The following is a 17,035-nucleotide window of genomic DNA, read 5'->3' on the forward strand; positions in this document are numbered from 1 at the left end:
AAAGTACACATTAATTATGAAAGAGAAAAGAATAGCTTTACAGTGAAGAAATCTGGAAGATACCACTTACTCAAGTGATCAAAGTTAACATTACCGATGATGGGACTAAACAACACAAAGTGCCATCTGATGGGATACAGTGAAAAATGCATGTGATCAGTACTATGATACTAACGGCCTGAATCTAATAAAAAACAAAACAAAACAAAACAAAATAAATAAATAAAAAACACCAGATAATACTAAATCCTACAGAGCAGTCTGTAGTTTTTTAGTTTTTTTTTTTTTAAGATTTTATTTATTTATTTGAAAGACAGAGATCACAGGTAGGCAGAGAGGCAGGCAGAGAGAGAGAGGAGGAAGCAGACTCCCTGCCGAGCAGAGAGCCTGATGTGGGGCTTGATCCTAGGACCCTGGGTTCATGACCCGAGCCAAAGGCAGAGGCTTAACCCACTGAGCCACCTGGGTTCCCCTAGTCTGTAGTTTTTAAATAACTTAAGATCATGAAGGTCAAAGAGAGACTCAGGAACAATTCCGGATGAAAGGGAACTGAGGAGTTAAGAGGACTACACACAACATATGATACTAGATTGGACCCTTTTGTTCTAAGAGACATTATTGTAATGGGTACTGAAACTGTTTTATGAATCAACATGTCATGGGAGCATTCTGTACTATTCTTAGAACTTCTCTATCAGTTTAAAATTATTTAAAAAAAAAAAAAAGCCCTACTTCACATTTTGTGGACAAGGAATCAAAAGCAAAATGCCTGCCAGTGACAAAAAGCTAAATAGCATCTGACTTTGCACTGCAATTCCAAATCACCATTCCAGTATTTTTTTCTACTCTTCTCTCCGTCCTCAAGTAGGAAAAATATCAGCCCCTAAGTTCAGAGGCTTTGTTTTCTCTACCTGGCTGAATCCAAGGACCTACAATCGTGGCAGGCTCATATTTGATGCTTGAAAAAATGCTCTGGATTACAGACTTGTGCTGTACAGTACTGAAAGACTGTATTTTGGAGTATTTTGTCTTTAAGCCATGCTTTTAATGCTTCAATTTTCATTTCAAAATTGATATTTCTGGTCATATTCAAACAATAAGGAAAAGTGCTCTGCGGCTTTCAGTCTCTGCAATCTCTGAAAACTAGAAAGTAAAAAAGAATTTTCCAATGATTTTCAGAAAGCAGAAGTAGATCATGTAAACAGCAAAATGGTTTATTGAGTGTTCTCCGTCCTCATTCCCACCTCTGAAGGCTGCGCCAGTGCATTCATGTGCTCAATAAATGTCACTCTTTGCCCTTTACAATCTGCAGGGGCCTCCAAGAGGGAGTCTAGACAGGTTAGCTTCCTCATTCCTTCATGGAGAACAAGATCTAACAACCACAGCAACTTATAAATGCTTTATGCTAATCCTTATATAACTATGAAACCAAAACAAACTCATAAATTAAGTTTGGAAAAGACTGTAACCATTAAAATTCAGTTAATAACATCACTTAATGTCATAGATCATGTTATATTCCTGACACTACATCGCCAATTTTGAATTTCAAAATAGAAAGGTGTATTTATGAGTTTAATTGGTTGCCTGTCAACTTGATTCTTTAATTTGGGGCAAGAGAGGCCATTTATCCAAAATACAAATGCCGCTTAATGAAAATTTTTTCTGATGAGTGTGATTGACGATGGTAATTTACTGCTTCATTCAACCATCTAACAAATATTTATTGAGTGTCAGTCACTGTTATAGGTAATAGAACTACTGCAAAAAAAAAAAAGTATATACAGAAATATAACGTGATAAGACAGTTGTTGAAAAGCTGAGTACGGTACTGTCACAGGATCTTTTTGAGTGCAGTATGCTTGGAGCACTCACCACTTTTATCAAACTATTGCAGAAACTTTATTAATGCCATGTTTCCTTAAGTCCATTGGCCTCCATTTTGGGGGGGAGTTCTCGTTTAAGCACAAAAATAAATCCTTGATTATCATGACATGCATATTTCAGACTTAGTAATGGTATATGTATGGCATAAAGTACGGACGCATCTTATTCATACTTTAAATTCTAACATAACAGACACCCGGATGGCTCAGTCATTAAGCGTCTGACTTCAGCTCAGGTCCCTGGGATCAAGCCCCACATGGGACTCCCTGCTCACCGGGGAGTCTGCTTCTCCTTCTCCCACTCCCCCTGCTTGTGTTCCCTCTTTTGCTGTGTCTCTCTCTGCCAAATAAATAAATAAAATTTTTAAAGAATATATAAATTCTAGCATCTTATACAGAGCATAACAGATTATTGTAATACTTATTGAATTAAATAATGAAGGAATGAACCAATAAATGCTGTGTCTCTCCCAGAGCTCTGATTTCTTAATTAGAAATTAACCAATTTCTATATTTAACCAAACTGAAAAGCTGTCATCATATGGCTATTTTTGTTAACATCTGCAAATATAAGTGAGGAATCACATTGCTATGTGGCTACTATTCTCATGACTTTTGAAAAGATTTTAAGGATACAGGAAATCTCAAAGTTTTACTGATTTCTTGGAATTGGATTTTTCATTGGATGGGACCACTAATTTAAAAGATTCTTTCCATGATTTACCCACGTTGCCTTTTTAACTTTTTTATTTATTAAGTTTTCATTTTAATTCCTTTCTTTTGATGCCAAAAAGCACAAAAAAATAATCAACCCAGAGGGAGTGGAGTGTCCCAAGTGAAAGGACTCATAAAATCTTAACACAATTTAAATTAAAAAAGAGACAATAACTGATATTTTTAAAGTCTAAAGTAAATTATTGCACAGTTTAAAGAAAACATTATTTCAGAAGTATGTGTTTCATATTAGAAAGTAGTTATCCATGTATACTAGACATTAGACAAGATTTTTTTTTTTCCGTCCTGATAGCTCACTTCATTAAAAAGAGAACAGCTTCCAGAAGAGGTTATGGTTTTGAAAAATAAGAATGGTCTCACTTCAGGGCTCCATCTGCTCTCAGACAGAGTAGAATCAATGAAGTGGATACTCTCCAGAGAATTCTAAACAGATTTGTATATAAAGAGTATTGCACTCCAATATCTGGCAGTTTGGTGACCAAACATGTTACAGAAAGTACTGTAAGTTCCTTGGAAGTGTTGGGGTGAGGGCAAGAGGGGATGGCTAGGGAAAGCTTTTCTTACAATGGGAATTATAAAGGTCCAAGGTGAAAAGATAAAGTGCAACTTTATCCACTTTACTCCACTGTGTTTTCGTACGTATCAACCCCCATAATGCCATCCTATAAGTGTTCAGTTTATGTAGACAGTGTATTTAGATGATCAAAGCACAGAATTTCTGTCTTCCTCCCTGATCTTGTTACAAGTGGTGAAGTCAGAGTAGGAACAGAGTCACTTTTCATGGTTTGTTGTGCTAAAATGTCAATATAAACTCCAATAAAACATTTAGAAATCAAAGTCATGTTTATCTTTTGTTTGTGCTATCTACACGTTAAACAAAGTATTACTGCAAGTTAACCTCCTGAGTACTAAATACTGGTTGTATGTGTATGTGTGAGTATATATAATATATACATTTGTATATAAATACATTTAATAAAAACAATTTATTTTACTCACAGGATCATAGAACCAGACCAGTCCCGTGATTTTCACAGGTACATAACTAAACCAACAACAGCAAATGGTTATCTACTTGCTTCCTTCTCTTTTTACTGTTGAGTTTTTCCTTCTTTAATTTACACTTTTACAATCTTATTCTATGGTATACTCTTATAGCTTTATTGAAGTATAATTGACAAAATATTCTATCATATTCCTACTACAGACATACCTGGGCAATTTCTAGAATTAGGTGAGATTTTTAAAACAAAAATTAAACAATCGTTTCTAAACTATTTTTTGAAGAATATATTTACTTATTTCCACAGTCATATTTATTAAGATTCTATTTTGTCTCAGGTACATCCCTACATGGTCTCCTTCCTCTCTCAAAAACTAAGAGATCAAAAATAATTTTCACATTCCACAAAACTCTGTAACAAATTTTAATCTGAGTATAAATTTTAATCAGAATGTACATAAATAGGGGTGCTTGGGTAGTGCAGTTGGTTCAGCATCCAACTCTTGGTTTGGGATCAGGTCATGATCTCGGGGTCATGAGATCAAGCCCCACGTGGAGTTCTGTCCTGTGTGTGAAGACTGCTTGAGACTCTCTCTCCCTCTGGCCCTCCCCACATGTGCTCTGTTTCTAAAATAAATGAATATTTTAAAATATAGTTAATAGGGACGCCTGGGTGGCTCAGTTGGTTAAGCAGCTGCCTTGGGCTCAGGTCATGATCCCAGCGTCCTGGGATCGAGTCCCACATCGGGCTCCTTGCTCCGCGGGGAGCCTGCTTCTCCCTCTTACTCTGCCTTCCACTCTGTCTGCCTGTGCTCTGCTCGCTCTCGCTCTCTCTCTCTGACAAATAAATAAAATCTTAAAAAAAATAAAAATAAAAAAAAAAAATATAGTTAATAAAGGGCACCGGGGTAGCCGCTGCCTCGGCTCAGGTCAGGATCCCAGGGTTCTGGGATCGAGCTCCATATCGGGCTCTCTGCTCGGTGGGGAGCCTGCTTCCTCCTCTCTCTCTGCCTGCCTCTCTGCCTACTTGTGATTTCTGTCTGTCAAATAAATAAATAAAATCTCAAAATATATGTATATATATCTAATAGAAGAAGAAAGTTACATAAATCTATTATCATGGTTTCAGGTACTAACTACAAAAGGAAGTTATAGCTCCATTGAGCACTCAAAATAGTTTAGTAGCATGTTGGTGATGCTTAAACCGATGAGGAAAAAATAAAATGACACCAATATTTCCCTTGTCGGACTCTTTCAGAGCATTACTTGTTCAACCAATGGCCAGATTATACATCTTGTATCTTTTACATACATATTTTTAAAATCCAATCTCTCACTTAATTAAATTCAGGTTCTCACCTAGATGAACACAATAGCTACCTAACTGGTTTTCTGACACCAGCCTCACTGTAAGTCAAACAGTTTCTTCTTCTTTTTTTTTTAACCAGTGTTACTGTCACTAAAAAAAAGGTCACTTTTATAAAGTGCAAACTCAGTCATAACATAGAAGAAAGAAATAGCCATGAACAATTTTTGAAGCCGAGTGGTAAGTAAATCAGAGTTCATTAAAAAAATAATCAGTACTTGTGTATATGACATTTTCTAAAAAAGTAATTTCAAAACTATGTTACAACTATGGTATGAGATGCTTACAGATAGTGTTTCTCAGATACATATTAATGTTAAAACCTTTGCGAAGAGTCAAACAGAAGCAGGTATTTTTTATTTCCATTTGGAATTCTAATGGCATCCTGGTCATTCATATTAGTAAATCAAATTTCAACTTTTCCCTAGAAAAACTTAATCACTGAAGGGAAAATAGGAATAGGGAAGAATAAGCAAACTAAGAAGTCAAAACAGACTTTTTATTTCATCTCAGCCCATGTGAATCTTGAATTATTTAACCTTTGAGAACAGTCTCCCCATGCATCAAATTATAGTTATTATTTATTCCAAACACCACTCAAAATTCTTTCTCCAGTGGCATCATTATATAAGTGTAAGTTGTAGTTTCATAAACAAAAGTGAAATACAATTTGCTAAAGCAAACTGACCAAAAGTAGATTAGCACATATTCAGGAGATGACTAAAACGTACTGGACGAACAAGTCAAAATTCTGATAATGTTGCTCATTTAACACCTACCTATTGCTGACTCTTGGTTTTGACAATCCTTCAATGATCTCTCATTAGGTTGGTTTAGGCGACCTTGGGATCTCATGAGATTATTGAAGTAATCAATAATAATGATAGATTTTCATTTTCCCCTTGCCTTACATCCATTTCCCCTTCCAGTAATAAGAACATCTTAAATCTACTTCAAGAATCAATCCCTCCTTAGCTTTCAGCCCATGAAGGTCAGTTGGAACAAATACTACCCTTTCCATGGTGTAGGTTTAGCCAATCCATTAATTCCATCCTTTAATATCCCACTTTCATGTGCTCTTTGCCTCTGGGGCTCTGTCCATATGGTTACCTAGGCAAGCCCATCCCCTTAAGTCTGTGTTTTAAACTATCAAATCCAAACAATCCTAAGCTCATGCCTCTGCCCTGAAGTGTTTCCAATCAAATATAGCCTCTCCTTCACTAGAAATTAGTAGGGCATCATACCTGTACCAGTGTCACCACCTGGAAAAATCCTTTTATATTGATTGGACTTATTTTGTGGGGTGGGGATGGTATATGTCTTCCTCTCTCAGTAGTATTGTAAGTTCCTTACATGTCTTTATTGCAACAGAGTCTTGTTTCACTAGTAAATAAATTGTCCTACATTAGTCATACTTATAATCCTATTTTAAATATACGAACTATATACATAGAGCTGAACAAGCTGCAGCATCATCTTACTTCCCAAATTGATCAAATCATTGAGCTTTTTCCAGAGCCCGTTAAAATATATACCTATACTTCAGTGTTAGAATACAGAATTCTGTATGCGTTTTCTAGGGCCGCTTTACCTAAGTACCACCAACTGGATGGCTCAGAAGAACAGAATTTTATTCTTTCACAGTTCTGGAAAAAATTCCAAAGACAAGGAGTCAGCTGGGCCATTCTTTCTCTCATATATGGAATGGAGAACTCCTTCCTCTCCTAGCTTCTGGTGAAGGCCATCTATCCTTGGACTTGCTGGGTTGGCAATAGCTTTACTCCAATCTCTGCCTCTATTGTCACATGGCTTTCCCCTGGTCTGTTTTGTCTTCACTAGGGCCGTTGGCTCCTTTCTGTGTGTGAGCATGTCCAAATTCCTTCCTTCCTTTATGGACAACAGTCATATAGAATCAGACTCCACCCTACTGACCTCCTCTTAACTTGGCCATATCTGCAAATACCCTATTTCCAAGTAAGGCCACATTCTACAGGTAAGAATGGGTTTGGACTTCAACTTATATTTGGTGGGGGGGTGGGCATAATTCTATTTGCAATAACAATTAATAATGCTTGGTATATAGTAAATATTCAAAATATATTTGAAAAAAGAAAAAAATTGGTCTACATATAAAGTATTTTTGTTACTTAACAGTACTTAGTTTATACATAGAAATTTATCAACAACATGTATAGAGAAACATGATACTACCAAGCAACGCAATAATTTTTCAGTAACTAATCACCAAAAAGTGGCAACCTGTTAGTTGCCTGAAAAAAAACTCAAAATAATTAAGGAACTTCAATGAAATTCAAGAGACCACAGACAACTCAATAAACAGGGAAACAATGCATGAGCAAAACAAGAAGTTCAGTAAACAGAAGTCATTTAAAAAAAACACACACACACACAACAAATTCTGGATCTGAAGAATCCAGTAAATGAAATTAAAAATATAATAATAAAACTCAATAGCAGGCAAAAGGGGGAGTCTCCAAAATTGAAGATATATCTCTTGATATCATCCTAAGATTTGTGTGGCAGCTACTGGGAAAGAGAAAGTCTCTTTCCACTGAGGTTAATGAGTTCTAAGGATGTGAATCTAAAGCTATCAGAAGCCACCAACCAGCACGAGGAAGGTTGGGGAGATGGGAGTGTTGGGGAAGAGCCATGCTGAGAATAAATCCAACTCAGAGGGAACCAAAGAGAAGAAACTAATGATGATAAGACTTCATTGAAGAGCATGAACTCAGCCATGCTAGGCATTCCCTGGGCTCTCTCATGCTATGAGCCAATAAGCTTCTGAGTGAGTTTGGTTTTTGTCCTAACCAATAAACTCTTCCATGGCTTTTGACATAGTGAAGACATATCCACTTTCTTATCTGCAAAATTGGTATAATAATTCCAATATTATTGCTGAGAGGAATAAATGAATTAATATAGTAATATATTTAAGGCATATATATAAGTGATTAATAATATTACATATAATTATTACAGTTATTATTTTCAAATGTCTAAATTTGACCCTCACACATTAAAAAAATCACCATCCTCCACTATTTTGTACCTTCTTTTTTCTCTTCAATCTTCCATCACTTTTATTCCTTTTCTAACTTTCAAATGAAGGCCTAGATTCATGATTCATAGAAAATAGAAGCAATCAGAAGAGAACTTCCTCACTCTCAGTACCAAAGCTAAAATCCTACCTATTTTGCATGCAAATATTTAGCATTCTGTCCTATCTCAACGTATGAACCATCCCTTTTCCTATCTAAAGCCAAATTCTCTACCTATGCACTGAATTTAGATCCCTTCCTGCATGCTCAAGGAATTTGCTTCTATAATTATCTTTCCCCCTGTTATATCTGCAGATTTTCTTTATACTAACATTCCCATCAGTATATAAACTCCAACACACAGATATCCTGCACCATGTGTAAAAACAGGGTTGGAAGGATTGATTCTGGAGAATGCTATTGATTCTGATGACCTGGGTTGAATAACCATCTGCACACTTTACCAGATGTGTGATCTCAGGCAATATAGTTAATATCTCTGTCCTCAAATTTCCACCAAAACAGAAATAACAAGAGTGTTTCCACCCTAGAGTTGCATGTATGAAGGTGCCTGGCATATTGTAACTGATAAATGCATTTATTAAAATAATCATAATCATGCACAGCATTTCTCTTGAACTCCCAACACTCAGGCTTCAGTGTTCACCACCTCACCAATATCGTCCTTCCCAAGGCCATCAACTCCTCTAGGTTTTCAAGTGCAGTAGTGATTTCTGTCTTCACTGTGCTGTAACTTTCAGCAACATTTGAATCAAATGATCTTTTCTTCTTTTTTGAAGACTTTCTTCAGTGAGCCCCAAGTATTTGCACTCTTGCTTCTTACTAATTCAGTGAGTATAACTTCTCAGACTTCTTAACTGGCTTGTAGTGCTTCTCCATCTACCCTCATCTCCTAGGGGAGCCATCCACTCTTGTAGCTAAGATACTGCAATAGGCTGGTACTTCCAAATGCATATCTTCCTCAATGATCATCTCAGACTTGTAAACCCAACTTAAAATGGAAAACTTAACATGCTACAATTGAACTCTAAATTGTTTTCTAAGCTCCCTACCCTGACCTTTTTTTTTTTTTACCATTTTCTCTATTTTGGCAAAGAAAAACACCTCCTTTCCAATTTTTTAAGTCAAAAACCTGAAGTCCAGCTTGAATGAATCACATCTCCATTCAACTCTCCAGCAATTACTGTTCATTCCACTTGCAACATATATCCACCAGATCCTTCTCAGGATTTCCACTCTCACTAACCTACCTAAGGTTCCCAACATCTTTTGCCTGAATTATCACCATAGCTTAATTCATTGCCCTTTTTCCATCTGTTGAAGTTTGAGTTCTTCAGGGAGCAGTCACTGAGATGGAGTTAGGAGTGCAAAAAGTACTGGCTGGGGGCAGGGAGTGGTAACACCTGTGAAAGGAAAACCAAGGAAATGGGGTTTGGCAGAGTTTTGTGATGGACAGTGATGCCAACCTGGCAAAGCCTCTTCCAGCCCAGCAACGGGCTCTGGTGCAAAGCTGCCCCGTTAGAGGAGTCCTGAATTGGGTAGAAACAGCTGTGCTCTTGTACCATCACAATGCTCAGTGATCAGGTGGAGCCACTCTAGCAACTGAGGCAAACCCGTGATGAAGCTTACAACCAGATACTGTCAACCCTCTTCCCTGCTGGGCAGTGAGTCCCTTCCTGAAGGGGGCTGAGTCTAAGGAAATGTTTTGAATGAATTTTTCTCCCCACTTCCTTCCATACTGTCCAAAAGTCCAGGCTAACTACAGCAACCAGAATGGTATCTGTAAATTTAAATCAAGCCGTTAAGAGTTCAAAACCTTTTAACAACTGCTTGCAGTGTTATGACATTCTATAGGACCTACCCCTTGGCCACTAATGTAATTACCTTCTACTATTCCTTTTTTTTTGTTCCATGTCAACCAAGTAAGCTGTTTGCTGCCTTTTGAGCACACCCAGCATATTTGACACCATTTCAGTGCCTTTGCCCTTCCTCTTCCCTTAGTTAGAATGCTCTTCCACAAAGATATTCACATAGCTTTGCTCAGGTCTTTGTTCTAAAGCTCTACCTTGGGAAGGGCTCGTCAATCCAACTACCTATAATAGCACCGACTGCCATCTTCGGGTCCTCACAACACTCGTTACGACTTAGCTTTATCCATACTTGTCACGACTTGATACATGCATTTAGGTTTATCTGTGTCCTTCCTACTAATATGTAAGTTCCTTGAAGGTGAGAGATTTTTTTCTGGTATCTAATGATTCTTTTTTTTTTTTTTAAGATTTTTCTTTATTTATTTGACAGACAGGGATCACAAGTAGGCAGAGAGACAGGCAGAGAGAGGACGAAGCAGGCTCCCTGCTGAGCAGACAGCCCCATGTGGGGCTCCATCCCAAGACCCTGGGATCATGACCTGAGCTGAAGGCAGAGGCTTTAACCCACTGAGCCACTCAGGAGCCCCTGATTTTTTTTTTTTTTTTTTTTTAAGCAAGGAATACATCGAACATGTCTCCATGTCCTCATAACAAATATATACTTGAAATGCCCAGTCCAAAATTATGGGAAATAAAGCCTAAGGGTAAGAATTAAAGAGACTAGTACTTGGTAGAATTATAGCATCTGAAATATTTGGACTTTTTCCTTTTGGTAAATTTTCCCTCCACATTAAGAATTATTAATGCAAGTATTTTATTCTCCCCCGGAAAATCAAGCAAAGAGGAATCCGCTCACAAATTCTACCTTTTTGAAACTTTGCTATATCTTTTATATTAATCAAAGGAAGTTAATTCTAGACCTTTTGTGACAGAAATTAAATTAATAATTTTACTTGTGCCTCTAATTACTTAGCACACTATAACACACTAGTTAATTGCTAAATGGGTTTGAATTGATTTCAGATCTCCAAGACTTCAAAATATTAAAGACATACAAATACTTTTCATCCCCCAGATTTCCACGTGGAAAGACTTTGCTGGAGTGAATTCATGGCCTTTAGTTGTACCTTTATTCACTTGTCTGCATGTTGGAAAAATCGCTCATCTGCTTGGTGCATTTGGTAAAAGGAGTCCAATGTTCTTCGTCTTTCCCTTCTCTTTGTGAGAAGCAGCTATCGACAGAAAGCACATAGTCTATGCCCCTCCTTGCCCTAAATTTTACACAATCAGGTGCCCAAATGGGAGGCCAGTGGCTGTTTAGGTAATGCCTGTGCCTTTGCAGGTAGGTTAAATTCACACATGAAATAATCACAGATATTCTTTGCTACAGGCAAAGCCATATTTTTCCAAGTATGATTTCCAGACACAATTCTTGTCTGTTTCTCAGGGGCTTCCAATACAAGCACAGAGAAAGTTGTGTTCTGCCTTGACCTACATAGATGCTAACAACTCCATCAATTTTCCTTTCAATTTGATAAATGGTATGGCAGTTGGATTAAAAAATATTTGCATGTTTCCTTCTTGACTTCAAAATATTTACATAATTTTCTTTTTCTAATCCAGTTTTTCTTGCCGAAAAGTTCAAAAACATTTAAATAAAGTAACAAGAATGAATTTAGAAGATGAACCAAGGACAGGATTTGGTATCAGAGGGTAGCCTCTTTAAATACTTGCTTTCTTTTCTTCTGACTATTATGGGTTGATAATCTCCATTCAGAAGAGAATAAAGAAAAGTCGTCCCTCCCATGAAATTCCCAGCTCACCTTGTCTAACCTTGAAGTCTCACAAGCCTCATATCAAATCAGTGTGATGAATGACACTCAGCTCTGCTGACTCCTACTAGAATTTCAATTAATCCTACCTTTTAAATTCCATGATTCTCTCAGTCCTTTCTTGTCCTATCTCCTAGAAAATTTGAGACACCTCAATAATGCTTAAGAGCTGAATTTCTTCATGGATATTTCCACAGTCATCTCAATAAACCTGCCTTCTATTTTCAGAGTAGAAGTGTGTCTGGAATATCTGCCTATTGAAAGAAGAATCCATTCAATAAGCATTAATTATAAAAATGAGTGATATATAACAGCCCTACAGAAAAGAGTGGGGGTAAGTAGCCTACAGTAAATGACCCTGGAAGTTAACTGATTTGTCAGTAAATCTCTTAGGACATTACGAAGCATCAAATTTCAAACCAAAATCTGTAAAAAGAAGTTAAGTAGAAAATGAAATACATTTATATTGTCTTTGGAGGATGTCAAATATAAGGAAGTAATTTTAAAATGTATATTTTTCATGAGAGATGTTAATCCTAGATTAAGTTCTAAAATGACTGTTTAGTGGGCTTCATTAAGAAGCTGCTTTATAGGGGTGTCTGGGTGGCTCAGTGGTTTAATCCTCTGCCTTTGGCTCGGGAAATGATCCCAGTGTCCTGGGATCGAGCCCTGCATCAGGCTCTCTCTGCTCAGCGGGTAGCCTGCTTCCTCCTCTCTCTCTGCCTACCTCTCTGCCTACTTGTGATCTCTGTCTGTCAAATAAATAAATAAAGTCTTTAAAAAAAAAAAAAAGAAGAAGCTGCTTTATAACACAGTGGATGAATACTACATGTATATCTTGCGGGGTGGTTTCTTTCCTCTCCAGAAAAACATCCACATTTTTCATTTTTACTGAGTCTGATTTCCTCTAACCCACCACCCATAAAAAGTGATTTGCGAGGACCCAGCAAAGAGTAAATATACCAAAACTTAATATGTTATCATAATGATAATTCACATGTATTAGAATTCACAAGTTTTATTATTTGGGAAGTGATACAGACATGAATAGACGTGATACAAGTGTGAATAGACAGGGAGAAAACAAATTGTTTCTTAATTCAAAACTTCAGAAAAATAAAAACAAATAAAATTTAGAAATTATAGAGCAAACATCCAGGTTTAATCAATATATATTTAATGAGTAAACAAATCAGTGAATGAATAAATGGATGAATAAATGGCATCAGATTATTAGAAATAATTTTTCTTACAATATTATATGTACGTGTGTGTGATGAAAGACAGAATATATGTGATGCATATTTTATTGGTGGCTCTAATAACAAAAAAATTACTTGAAATGTCCTAAAAAAATGGTGTGTACTATATAATAAACATGCCCATCATCTATATTAAATATTCATGAAAACTATCACAATTTAATAAATAACTTTTTTCACAGTGAAAAATGTCTGATATTTGTGACTGTTCTACACCCAAGATATCAATTTTAATTTTTAAATGCCTGTTTAAATACTATGACAAGAATATATAGAGGTTTCTAATCACATGAATCAATATCTCATAGAAATAGAAAAAATAATGTGTTAGTGATTGTTTTATAGCCACAAAACAACTGGAAGAATTTACATTTTTCATATCATCAGGAGGCTTGCTATCAAATTGTTTTTATCTCATGAACATATCTCAAAAGAGCAGCATAAAAGCTTATAGAATCTTATCCAAACATTTCCCAAATTTAATATTATAGATCGGATAGATACACTGGGTTATAAATATATTCCCAAGTGAGATTACTAATAATCAAAAAACAACTAATAACAAATTATTAAAGCAGCAATTGAGCCCAGAAGATCACATCCAACAGCATATGATCTCCATAAATTTATAAAAACTAGCTATAAATATGACCCCCAAACCACGTCTCTTAAATGGGCACCAATTTTTATTTTAGACCATCTTCTCTTCTGTTGGCAGGGGATAATAATGAGGTTCCGGATTAATAAGAAGTGTTTCCTTATTAAATTTAACTAATGGGACTTTAGGTTTTGTATTGCCATATTGAACTATTTTCTAAAAATATTTATAGATTTATGTAAAATATGAATTAAAAAAACCTCATAGCATTTTTCAGAGGTAATTTTTTCTTTCTTGTCAAGGGCTACACCATGTACAAAAATGTCCTTTACTGAGATAACTATAAATAACCTGCCAATGGCGCTTTCTATTCCTGGTAGAGCTACTGTGAGTCCTTATAAAAGTAATAAACTACTCCATATTCAGTTATTTACAAAATGGGGATGTAAAATTTACATGTGCCTTTACCTTTTTCCTAACCATCTCAGATATTAGCTCATCCTGACCTCCCGAGGGCCCTGGAAAGTACATAAAGTGTATATTTTCATTCCAGTGTTAAAGGTTAGCAAACAAACCAACTTATAACTCTCTAGACGGGACAATTTAGTCAGCGTTTGAGTATAAAAAATAACACTTCACTGTATGTCTAGATTCATTCTAGGTGCAAGGATTCCTATTATTTTGGATTTGAGATTTTTTAAATATGATTTACCTTGGGATCTATAGTTACTTTTAAAAGATTATAGCCTTTTTTCTATTTGTGGTCAGATCAACATATCTAGCCCAACTTGCTTCTTTTTAATCTGTGTACATCCTAATATTTTTGGATAGGCAGACCTAGACACAGGCATACACATGCCAATTTATGTTTTCTCTCAAAGAGTCTCTGCCCTTTTGTGGTCAAGAGACTACCCTGGCCCTTCTGGCCCTGTCCCTTCTATCTCTTACAAGTCATATCTGCCTATGTATAATATAATTTCTTACATCCCACTGCCAAACTGCTTTTGTCATTGAAAAACAAGTGCAACAACAAATTTCCTCACTATTTCCCTATATACGCTATTTTCCTCCAAACACATTTCTCCTGCACCTACCCAAATGCAAACAATAATTATTTTTAAATTCCTCAACCTGTACAGGGGCACAGGTTAATAGCAGAGGAGAACGAGCACTGAACTGATAGCCAGGCCTCCTAGTTCTACCTCTAATTGGCTCTGTGACTCTTGACAAGTCACTCAATATCTCAATTTCAGAGGGCATCCAGCCAGTAAACACTAACTCTTCTAGCTTTAACATTTTATAATTGTTCAAAATGAAAAACAATTGCTTATAGAATACAAGGGTTATCTACCTCTAATGTGTAACAATAAGAAGAGACAACATAGAGTCTACATTAGTAAAAGGTAAGGTGTCATTAGTAAAAAATATGATCCCCAGATTGAAAGTCTGTCTCTTGCCACTTCATTTATCAATTACAAGTTTTCACCACCATCTTATCTAACCTAGAGTATAAATCAAGATAAACATCCTAAGTCATTCTAAACTGATGGTCCTAACTGAAAATTTTTAACAAGGCAATATAAATCCACTTGTAATAGATTTCTATCTATCTGTCATCTATCATCTCTCTAACTCTATATCCACATTATTAAAAAATAAAAGTTATATCTTGATTGATCTTTTACTTCACAGCAGAAAAACCTACACAGATTTTTCTTTTTTACCCAAATTGGAGTTTTGAGGTCTGAAAATATAATCTCTTCAGCACACACAAAATTCTTTTGGGATGTCCATATTAGACACCCCCAAAAAGGTAGACAGTTTTTCAGGGCACTTAGGTATATCAAAGGCAGTCCATGTGAACTACCAATTAAGATAAACTTCTCACACATTCTAAGTCAGAGAATATAAGATAGTTTTCAATTTTGAGAATCAAGTCAAAATTATAAGGGCAGACATTTAAAATTAGGAATAACTTGCTATCAAAATCTTTCCCACATGGGAACTCTTGGTTGCCCCTCGGAAGTTAATAGCAATGAAATTTTATACACTCAAACAGTGAATGATGATTCCTGTAAACAATGGGGACAGCTGGTGATCAAATATTTGTGAATTTCCCAGAAATTATATAATTTCATGTCTAAATGTATGAGTTTTATTTAATTCTTCATCAAAAATTTTTGCTTCTGGGAATAAAGTGAGACAAGTTATGGTATTGAGATAGTGAATAAAACAAGATGCGTGAATACACTTACATTTTTATAGAAAACTTTATCAACAATGATTTTATCTCCTACCAGAAACAAATGTGGAAATGAAATAGATTTAAAGTTTCTTTGACAAAGTAAAAGTATAAAAGACTAGAAGACAATATATTTATATTTGAGACAATATAAACATGTCCCTTCGGAAGATTTCATCATCTCGGCAATACCAGTTGTGGGCTAAACAAAACCTATTTAATTGTCTGAGCAAAAATACACTCAGAAATGGGGTCACCGAAGTTAGAATTATCTCAAAAATATTCTCACTAATGACATAAAAACTGATTTTAATGCAGAACTGTAGCATCAAAACATTATAACTATTAGAATCAGCTAGAATAAGTTAGGTAACAAGTGACCCCAAATCTCTGTGCATTATGACATCAGCAATTAATTTTCACTCAAGCTTTATATTTGCCAAGGACTGTTAAGGCTCAGTTACATGTTATCTTTTTCTAGGATACAATTTTCTGTCTGGAATATTGATGATCTTTGGTAGAGGGAAAATAATAACAACAACAATATGGAAAACCACACAGAGGACCTTAAAGCGTCTGCCTGAAACTTACACAGGTCACTCCCACCCATATTTCTTTGGCTGGAGAAAGTCACATGACCACTCCATTGCTCAGTGGGGCGGGCGTATCCTCCCACAGGATGGAGACACCACAGAGGAAGATCCCTAAGGGAAGAAAAATTGATATACAGGCACATTCTACTTAGTGCACATACAATGTTGTATTACAATGTTGTGTTGAGTTTTAGATATGTAAACATAATTTTTCCACTGGCCAAAATATGTTGTACATTCTATGAAGTTGATCTTCATAAATCAAAAGGCTTTCTACAACAAAAACAGAAACTGGAGGGACTCTTGTGCACTGTGCCTATATTTTGTGAACAATAGTCTAAACTACCCCAAAATTCTAAACGTGTTTTCTCATCTCAAACGGGCATAACTTTTTTCCTTTTGTTATGCAATATCAAACCTGAGGCATGTTTACTAGCTCGTGTTTAGTACTAGAAAAATATTCAATTTAACATAGGAGAATAAAATGAACAAAAATGGCTAGGATATTCAGCGGGAATAAAAAAGAAAATAGAGGGAAAGCTGAAAGTAAGTTGCTTTAGAGTACAG

General features: G+C 35.9%; 1 protein-coding gene across 5 annotated transcripts in view; it reads right to left on the bottom strand.

Moving 5' to 3' along the window:
- Window positions 1-17,035, bottom strand: part of LOC309868706 (uncharacterized protein) — a 207,670-nt gene that overhangs the window by 105,580 nt on the left and 85,055 nt on the right. Inside the window, exon 5 of one of the 5 annotated variants that reach the window (XM_082738818.1) lies at window positions 8,061-8,121. The exons of the other annotated variants lie outside the window; for them this stretch is intronic. Within the exon in view, the coding sequence (XP_082594944.1) occupies window positions 8,075-8,121 (47 nt within the window). The 3' untranslated portion in view covers window positions 8,061-8,074. Of the gene's footprint in view, window positions 1-8,060; window positions 8,122-17,035 lie in introns of those variants that run through there. 5 annotated transcript variants of the gene reach the window in all.

This window comes from Mustela nivalis, assembly GCF_964662115.1.
Source record: "Mustela nivalis genome assembly, chromosome: 7".
Taxonomy (NCBI): domain Eukaryota; kingdom Metazoa; phylum Chordata; class Mammalia; order Carnivora; family Mustelidae; genus Mustela; species Mustela nivalis.